Source organism: Oryza sativa, chromosome 1, assembly GCF_034140825.1.
Source record: "Oryza sativa Japonica Group chromosome 1, ASM3414082v1".
Taxonomy (NCBI): Eukaryota; Viridiplantae; Streptophyta; class Magnoliopsida; order Poales; family Poaceae; genus Oryza; species Oryza sativa.
Window position 1 is genome coordinate 32,122,997 of NC_089035.1, and position 9,994 is coordinate 32,132,990.

General features: G+C 44.2%; 1 protein-coding gene and 1 non-coding gene across 2 annotated transcripts; one reads left to right on the plus strand and one right to left on the minus strand.

The window, feature by feature from the left end:
• The first annotated feature begins 795 nt into the window (after positions 1 to 795).
• Positions 796 to 868, plus strand: TRNAR-ACG (transfer RNA arginine (anticodon ACG)). Its single transcript has one exon. It is a non-coding gene; the product is annotated as a tRNA-Arg (tRNA).
• Positions 869 to 1,296: 428 nt separating this feature from the next.
• LOC4324634 (GDSL esterase/lipase At4g10955) lies at positions 1,297 to 4,326 on the minus strand. The gene is made up of 2 exons (XM_015770692.3): positions 3,874 to 4,326; positions 1,297 to 2,475 (listed from the first exon to the last, which is right to left on the minus strand). Exons 1-2 carry the CDS (start codon positions 4,317 to 4,319, stop codon positions 1,467 to 1,469), a joined length of 1,455 nt encoding a protein of 484 aa, XP_015626178.2. The 5' UTR covers positions 4,320 to 4,326; the 3' UTR covers positions 1,297 to 1,466.
• Positions 4,327 to 9,994: the final 5,668 nt, after the last annotated feature.

Genomic DNA, 9,994 nt, shown 5'->3' on the forward strand with positions numbered 1-9,994 from the left:
GTCTCGCGGTAAAATATTGTAGTAGTCTTGATCAATTGTTTTCTACTACCAGTAGCGACCACTGTAAAAGTTATTTATTAGCATCGGGGTATCCCTGATTCCCTACTACTGCATACTGATAGAGAGTGCATACGAGAGAGCTAGCATTCCGTCGCCATTGTCAGTCTGTCATGTGGTTTCTGCAGTCTGCGGGGACGCATGAATCATCAATGGGAAGCAAACAACATGCTTCCATATAATTGAGGTCACTCGATCGCTCAACTCAAGGCATAGGCACTGCTCAACAATGCGTTGTCAAGGAGGAGGCTGTAAATTTTTGTGGTCCAAAGTGACCTCTTCACTGTCACCTCAATATAAAGAGCTGGTCGCCGTCAGAGGATGCATCCGCTGAACCTGAATAATGGATGCTCACCGACGACTGCACTGCTGGACCGTTACCAAAATGTGCATCAGTAGATGTCATCAGAAGTACTACAATCTAGCGACGATGGCGAAGAGAAACTGTACAGCAAATCGACCAGCTTACTAGAGGCTCGTCTCCAGCGTACAGAAGAGATAGGCCCAAAACTATTTTGGGCTGTTCCCGTACCGTACTGAGCTTAAAAGGGCGCGGCCGCTACAGTGTTCGGAGATTTGGCCCTACGTAGAGCTTGGACGATCGTTCTTAATTACTTCTTCTTAGCCTTCGAATTTCCACATTTCCTCCCATTTTTTTTTATCTTGGTTTTGTTTGTCTCTTTCAAGGCATTACTAAGTATAAGATGAATATTTATTTTTCTCTGCATCTTCAACTACGACTCCGTGGCCCAATGGATAAGGCGCTGGTCTACGGAACCAGAGATTCTGGGTTCGATCCCCAGCGGAGTCGTTTTGTTATTTCAATATTAACCATTTTAACCCTCGATATAAGCCTTAATCGTTCTTTTGGTCGAGATTCCGGTGGCGTTTTCATTATTTTGTCATGATGGAAATGGAAAAGCTTCAGAACCACTCCCTACAATTTTGGTGGCCTTCTTCATCATCTGCCATGCTACATTTCATTCTGGAAAAAGCTTCAGAGCTGCACCCAACGAACATCAGCTAAGCGAACCATCGAAAGATCATGACATGGATGCTAATTTGCCATGCTACATTCATTCTGGAAAAGCTTCACAGTTGCACCCTACGAACATCAGCCAAGTGCACCATCAAAAGATCATAATCATAAACATGGATGCTAATCGGTATCCAGACATACTAGTATCCCTTATATCCCTTGTAACAATTTAGAGTCTTGAAAACCTCTGACAGAAGATGGAACATGAAAAATATCAATGTATTTATCAGCACATGTCCGTTTATTATATTTTACTGTATAATAGTTCACAGTCACAACCATGATGAAACATATCAAGTTAATAGAGGCAGAAACTGATTAGAAAGAGTATTTCTAACGCCAGTTGAAACAGCGATCTCAGCAGTTTCTACTACTTTGCAGGGGGTGACGGTGCAGTTGCTGTGTAGAGGGACTTCAACTGCCTGTATATAAGCTTGCTGTCATACACTGCTAGCTGCAGCTCCATGCCATCCGACCACCATTGCTCCAGCCCATGCGCTTCAAGAAACTTCTGTGGGCCTTTCGATGTCACAAAAAGCTTCGCGACCACATCACCAGCGATCTCACTTGCCTTTCGTTGCTGCTGCTGCTCATCTGAAGCACCATCAGTGGTGGTAGTGGTGGTGGTGGTGGAGCAATTAGGGGCATTGTAGTGACAGCAGATGTAGTCACTGTTGTTTACATATAAATGTGGCACCCATTTCTTGTCAGCACGCAATTTCTTCTTTGCACTTCCCTCCTCTTTGGTACTGTCAGGTAATGCTTCTTCAGTCAGTGGTAGACTAGCCTTAACTTTTTTCCACAGGTAGCTGGCCTTCTCACTCATACTCCTTACACCCATGGCAAGTGAAACAGAAGGTGGATTGAACAGATGACACTCCACGAAGACTCCTTGCTTAGCGAGCTCTTTGCAAACCTGAAGAGCAAATCCAGCTCCCAAGGAGTGCCCAGCAACACTGACATTAGCGCTACCAAACCTCTCAACTGCTGTCTTCAGTGCTTCTAAAGCGCCAATATATCTGACTGATCCTTTTAAGCTCTCCCACACCAGGAAGCGAAGATCATCTTGTAGGTCTCTCTTGATGGTGGGCTTCTGAAGCAGTGTTCCTCGGAGAGCTAACACAGCCCTTGGCGCGCCACTTGGTCTTATGAGGATAAGGTCAGACAAAGCAGAAGAACGATCCCACTCAAGGACGGCACCATAGATGGAACCATCTCTCTCATCGACCAATGTCTGTGTGACCTTGTATTTGAAGGGCTTCCACCATTTTGGAGCAAGGCCATCCTCTTCTCCTTTCTCATCTTGCCTGTCCAGTTCAAGCAGGTAGACTGCTTGAATGAAGCAGGCCATTACCATCCTTTTGTAATTGGGATCCTTCCTGCAATCAATTTAAAGCAACATTGATGGCATTAGAACTAAAGGTAGCAGATACAAATTAACAAGTGTGATACACTGAAGTAAACCTGGTTACGCATACAAAGCATATACTGCATTACCAGAAGTTCTTGTATGTATGAGGTCAAATCGAAATATATTTGATGTCATAACTAACTGACAAACTTTGACAAAAGAAACCAAATAGCTCATATTATTATTATTTCTTTTTTTTTTGGTATGGTAATGCACCTCCTGTCCGCTAAAATTATCAGATTTGCATGTTCCATTTTCACCAAAAGTCGTGAAAAGCTTTCATCCGCTTATGAAATTACGTTATTAATAGGAATACTGGTGTATGCTTGCCACAGATTGGAATTTACTAAGACCTGACATCCTAAGCACTTATAATGTTCAGAACGAAACGTGCAATTCTGTGAATATTTCTTTTTCGGAATACCAATTCTGTGACCCATTCCCGCCCATGCTTTAGAGACTACGTCCAAGTACTATAGCACGAAGCAAGGGAACTGTAGTGATAACTCTAGTTCAACCAGTAGAGTTTGTACCGTCCAATTGAAATGGTATAGCCTAAAAACTAGAGCAATAGAGTGTAGAACTGTATAATTGATTATTATTGAAGGTCATAAAAACAAGGGGCGAGAATTAGAAAGGCACCTCTTCAACAAAAGTAAGTCCATACATATCCCATAGGAAAGTACCACCCACAGGACCTTGGTTTCAATCACTGATTATCTGCTACTTCACTTTCTTGTTTAAGAAGAATACTCAATCCGTAAGAAAAGGTAGGTGCATTTCCATACCCATGCCTCACGAAACAGTGTATGGAAGGAAGGGCAAAACTCTGGGTATGGTAGTCTGTAACCTGACTTGTAGGTTATTACTTGTAGGCGCGCAAGCGCAACACTAACCAACTAAACACAAAGCTGACACGCCGAATCGCAGGATCATCAGAAAAGACATTGAAAAAAAGTTTAAATGTTGTGCAGACATTTGTGAGGTGATCGATTGGAGATTTTAATCTTAATGCATGCTATACCCTTGCGCCAGTGCAGATTGCAACAAAATCCTGAAAATAGCAGTAAATTCGGTTCCTTGTTTACAATCCAACAAAGCTATCGCCTTTCATCTAGCATATTCCCTCCCCTTCCAATCCTGGGAGCCGGGTGCAACCGGACGGCAATCCCCTCCCTAAAACATAGTCCCTTTTCCGATCAATCAGAAGAGGCAACAAACCAAGGGTGCCCGCGGCGTAAACGATCCCCACAGATTCACGCCCATGACGACCATATCTGATATCTCCATAACGCCAAAATGCATATATCAAACTAATTAACTAAGATTTCGCAAGGAAACATGGAGAGAGTAACCGGAAACCAACCAGCTCGAACGGATGATCTCCCTCCAGTTGGGCGGCGGCAGGTTCCGCGGCCCGGACACGTGGAAGTCGTAGGGGTGGCCCTCCACCTCCGCGTCCGCCGCGGCCACCACCACGGCCTCCCCGCCGCACACCCCGCCCTCCTCCCCCTCCCCCTCCTCTTTCTTCCCTCCAACCGCCGCCCCCGCGACCTCCAACTCCCCAGCCAGCGGCGCCAGGTCGATCGCCATGGCCCGCGCGTGCGCGAGGGGAACGGGAGCGGCGTGCGCGCGTGCGCGGAGCGGGCGAGGCGGCAACGGTCGAATCGGCGCGACAGAATGTTGTGGGGACGGAGGAGGGGGAGGAGGATTTGGCAGCACGCGAACGCGACGAATCGTGGGGGCGATGCGGGGGGAGAGAGGGGTGGTAGTATATCTGGGATCTGGAAGGGGACAGCGCCCAACGGTCATGTTCGGCAAGAGGGGCATATGAACTGGAGGGCGGATTTATGCTTGGGCGAGTGGGTTAATGATGAAGTAATGCTTTCCCTTCCTGGTGTTCTTCTTCCTCCCCCAATTTTCAGCTGCTGCCTTGTGCGGTTGTGCCTTCTACTCCATCGGTTTACAGTAGCCCCTGGGTTTGTGTCACAAGGTGGGTGTTTTGCTTTTGATAGTGGATGTGTTTAGTGGATGTGTTTAATTAAATCTCATTGTTGCCTATGAGTTTTATAGTGGATGTGTTTAATTAAATCTCATGTCCCTCCGCTCTAAAATATAATAGAGAAAAATTCCAAAATCATCTCATATGACATTCTACCCCCATAATAAATCATTTTATGCAAATATCTACCCCTACTTAATTTTGTTGCAAAACCATCTCACTACGTACGTGCTTAACTGAATTAACCTGTTAGCACTGATGTAGAGTTACCACAGGCTAAGCTAAGCCTATTCAACCTTATCCAAGTGCTTACATTAGACTTATTTTCATATTTAATTGAACTTTTTTTTGTGCATATAGCAAAACTCAATGAGAGAACGTTTAAGCTCTTGTCAGTAATTTTGTTTGTGGAATCTTACCCAAAAAAGTATCAAGACTATAGGTATTTAATTTTGGTAAAGACCACATTAACGCTGACACTTTAAAATACATGTTGATTCAGTTAAGCATATACGTAATGGGTGGTTTTTCAACAAACTAAGACCCCGCTTGATTCAGCTTAGGATTATTATAATCTGAATTATTAGGAGTAAGCTGAAACAAACAAATAGATTATTATGCTAGATTATTATAATCTTGTTGACAGAAAACACGAGGCCTTGGAGATCTGCTTAACTCCAGTGCAGGTCCAAAGCTCACCTTCGAATGTATGAGCGTGCCAGTTGATTTGATCCTGTAATCAACAAGAAATAGAAGCAAAGAAACCGCAGTTAAATCTATAAATGATAGCCGATCGGCTAGGTGCCGATGACATATCATTTATCTTTCAGCCGATGTCGTATATGCATCGATCGGCAGTCATTAATAAATAAGAAAGGACTGAATCTACTCGATCGGCTGCAGATATTACCAATATATAATCTTTATATCAATACGTACTTAAATCAAGTGATTGGGATAGATCGGTCGCTATGCCGAGACAGTATAAATCACTTAGATCGAAATATATATTAATAATGAGACTATATACGTTCATAGCATAGCCGATCAGATAGATCTAGCATGTATCGGCTAATACTCCGATACTACTCTATATTAAGATATTAAAGCAAGTAGAATATACTAAACACAAGCCTAATATATTTAAATGCAGCAAGATCTTAACGTAAAGGACAGATTTAACATGTCAATCAAGCATATAGGATAAAAAGCAGTTAAATTAGGTAAGATCGGCTGAAACTCCGATACTACCCTAATCAGCAACCAAGAAGCGGGCTAGAGATTGAGATTCTAATCACGACTTATAAGGTCAAACTTAAGTCAAGCCGTATCTAGACAATCAAGCCATTGGATGTGCCATAGAGTGGTAGATATCCTATATAATCTAAGTCAACATCGGTATTTAACCTAATCGGCTGCCTTCTATTGACGGATGTTAGCCGATTGTAGGTTGAATATCGATATTGCCAAGGATTATGTAGGATATATGATAACTCGACGAATTACATAAACAAGATTAGAGTGTCATAAAGATGGAAGCACTAATCCCGAGAACGCAAGCCACCATAACAAGTTTTACCTCTTATTGAAGATCGAAACCGATGCAGCTCAACCCGAAAGCAAGAACTCGTTGAAATAAAACTAAAGCAAAAAAGGTGGCGATGCGTCGAGATTGTATTGAACGTGTGTGTTAAAAGTTACATAGGGCTCGGGTCTATTTATACCCAAAAATTACAAGATATGTCCATAACAGACACGACAACTATCTCTAACAAACTCCAAGATACCATAAGTCTTTGCGGCGGACTTTTGCCCAAGAATATCTCTAAGGAAATTACATAAAACATCCTAATTAATAGATACAATTGCCTTCTTAGGACTCTATCCATGTGCGGCAATCACCTTGAAGCACCTCAATTCAACCTGATGTCATACATCGAGTTGCATTGTCAGAATCGGCTGCATCGGCTTACCTAGCCCGACTCAGACCCAGCCGATTCTAATCGTAGCCGATCTGGACTCTAGCCGATTCCTGCTCTGTTTCCGAACTCGATCTCCGCCTCCGACTTTGCTTCGATCTAATCTTCTTTCCTAATGCCGATATTACCAAATTTGGTTGTTAACACATGCCCCCCAAGTCCAGAATATTTGATAATATTTCGGATTTGCTGTAAATCGACTCCGAGCAAGTTTCGCACTTTGCCGTTTTCCGACCGTTACTGCCATGCTTTAAATACTAACCATTACCCTCGAGAAATCTCACACCGTCCTCCTCCGTTTTCGCCACTAAAACCAACTTTGCCCTCTCTCTCTCTCTCCGGCGATCTCCCTGACGCACAAGGCGATCCCCAGGCGATTTCGTTCCCGACCAAATCTCCGCCCGCGGCGATGTCGTCTTCCACCAGCCCTTCTATCGCGCCATCGGTCGAGTACGCTGAGGTAAGTCCTCACCAGCTAGATCCCTTTTCCTCGCATGAAATCGACTTCTCCTTTTCTCCTCACGTTTTCTGCTTCTCAATTCCTTTGGATTTGCAGCACCTTTCCAACCTAGTCACGATTCCCAGCCTTTCACACAAAAACTACTATTTTCTTGGCCCAATCGGCAATCTCGAATCTCGACCCCACTGATTTCATCATCGGTGAAACTAACCGGATCCCCTTTAGACTAGCCAACCCTAACCTGGGTCACTGGAAGAATACCTTCAAGTCTTGGCCATCTCTCGAAAAACCTACTCCTGATAAGAGCTGGACCACCTGGTACCAACGCGTATCGGCTAGTAAGAAAGTTCACTGGGATGAAATTGGAATCGGCCAAGCACTCACTCTCACCATAGCCAATTCTGCTAAGGATGAACCTCTGATGGCTGCCGCCACCTACTTCTGGTCCAACACCATCAATGCTTTCTTATTCAACCAAGGGCCGATGACTCCAACTTTAATCGACATCACCATGATTACTGGATTAGATGTAACTTCATCGGCTAACCCTATGAGCATGAACACCAAGAACCAATTCGACTTCAAGACCAAAAGCATAGGTGACTGGTCTGGCTATGTGGCGGCATATATGGGCCAAGGGTCTGTTACCCCTCGAGAGCATGTAGCTTTCTTGCTTATGTGGCTGGAAAAATTCCTCTTCTATGGATCCAGTTGTGGCCCTACAACCAACTGGCAATTCGTAACTGAAGCCTTAGAATCAAAGAAAGAATTTCCTTTGGGCAAAATCCTTCTCGGCTATCTGTACCAGATGTTGAACAATGCATCGGCTAAAATAGCCGTCGGCTCAATAGTTGGAGCAGGTGGACCATGGTGGCTGCTGCAAACTTGGTTAAACCTGGTAGTCATGAAGGTTGTCAATCGGCCCTCTGTGACAGAAGCTGAATTCCCATTGCCAGAGCCGATTGTGGAAGATGACGGAGAAGAGCGTACCCATCGCAGATGCATGTCATATGGAGAATATGCATCCACACCAACCGATGCTGGAGCGAAGCTATCGGCTGAGTTACTCAAGGACTGGTTCTGCAGTTTCTACGAAGGTTTTAAGAAAGATGCACGAATCTGGTTTCCCTACGAAGACTCAGCAGACCTTGAACTTCCATCAGACTTTAGATTTGAAGACATTAACCATGAAAAAAATCCAAAAATCCAGAGAAATTCTTATAGCTGCAATCAGCCCATGCATCCTCCCTATCGGCATTCACCAAGGAAGAAACATCCAAGTCTCCTACGAGTTTTATCACCCAATGAGCTCGGCCAGACAACTTGGATTGGGCCAACTCCCAATCGGCTTATTCTTTGCCGACAAGATTCAGTGCCGAGGACAAATCACTTCCACTCTAATGATGGATCGGCTATTTAACCTACCAGGACCCTCTCTGGGCAGTATTGATAATATTGAGTTGGCAAGATTTAGAAGCAAAAACTTTGACAGATGGTGGGGCGAATGGAAGCTGCATCTATTTCATCAATCCGCTTCAATGTATATGACAGATCTATTCCCCGACGTCATGCCCTAGGTAAACTTTGTCATTACTAAATTGCATAACCAGTTAGCCGATTCATTACTTGACTGACCTCTTGCTCCTGTTTTGCAGACAACAGAGTCCTCCCCTCCTCATCAAAGTAACAGTGGCAAGAACATTGAATATGCTTCAGGTCTAATTCCGAATGGAGGTGGACTATCTCCCCCTTTCATCGGCTACCATGCCCCCAAGACTTCAACTCTCCTTCACGGCCTAACTAGAGAACCAGCCGATGCAGGCAAGAAAAGGAAAACCAGATCATCAGCCATGAGTACCTTAGCCTTGGCTCCAAAGAAAAAGACCAAATTCAAGAAAACTCAACCACAACCAACTGATATGTCGACTGATGATCTGCCCGCCTTGGATCCATCTATTGAACAAGCTTTAGATGACGAGGAAATTGGTGAAGATGTTGATCAAGCTGTAGCCGAAATGAGTGACACAGAAAGAACACCATCGGCTTCACCCAAGCAAACGCCTCCAACTCCTTACGCCCCCGTTCATTTTACAAGAGTAAGTACCTCTCTCTGACTTCTTCTGAAATTACCTCACTCTTCGGCTAATTACCCATAGACTTTGTGGTTGCAGAAGAAGAAAACTGCTGTGAAGAAAAAAAACAGCAGCAATTGTTAAATCGGCTCCACCAGTAAGATGTCCTTAATTCTTTTACTTAATCAATCTCAACTGATTATATATAACACTTGTCTATTTCGTAGCCTCCTCCTACTTCTCCTCCTATACAGCAATCGTCAAGTGATCAGACTCCATCGGCTGTGGGGAGTCATCACATCGAAGAGGAAGAACAACCAGCTGCTCCTGCTATCCCAGTAAGTTTCCCTTTGTCTCAACAATTAGATCAGCTATAATTTACCCAGCTCTTATTCTTTCCGAAATTGTCTCTGCAGGCTCTAGCCGATCTCTTCTCTTTTGACATCAGAGATTACCTTGATGAAGCAGAAGAAGACACTTCAAGCAAAGCCCTAGCTCCCCTATCCGATGATGTGAGAAAAACACTTGAAGACATCTCTCATCGGCTAGCAGCCTCTTCTTTAGACAGTTTGGTAGTTGACCGTGGGTCAATTAGGACACGGCTGTATGAAGTTCAAGCTCTGATTCCCGAAGATCTGGCCGATGTCCTAACTCTAGCCGCTTATCTCGAGCAACATCAGTTCAAGCTGGAAAAAGCCAAGCTAAGACTAGCCGAACGCCGTGATCGCAAAGAGATTAAGGCCACAATCCAAACTAATCGGCAGCTTGTGCATGAAGAAAAAACCAAACTTGATCAGCTATCTGAAGGTCTGATCAAATCCAATATTGACCGGCTCGAAGCTCGCAAAATTGAGCTCTTGGCGCAACTTGAGGAATGCAATGCCGAGCTAGATATAGAACACAAAAAGCTAGCCGATCTCCCAAAATCAATTGAAGAACAAAAAGCAAGGCTCAAATCGGCTATCAAGAATGTT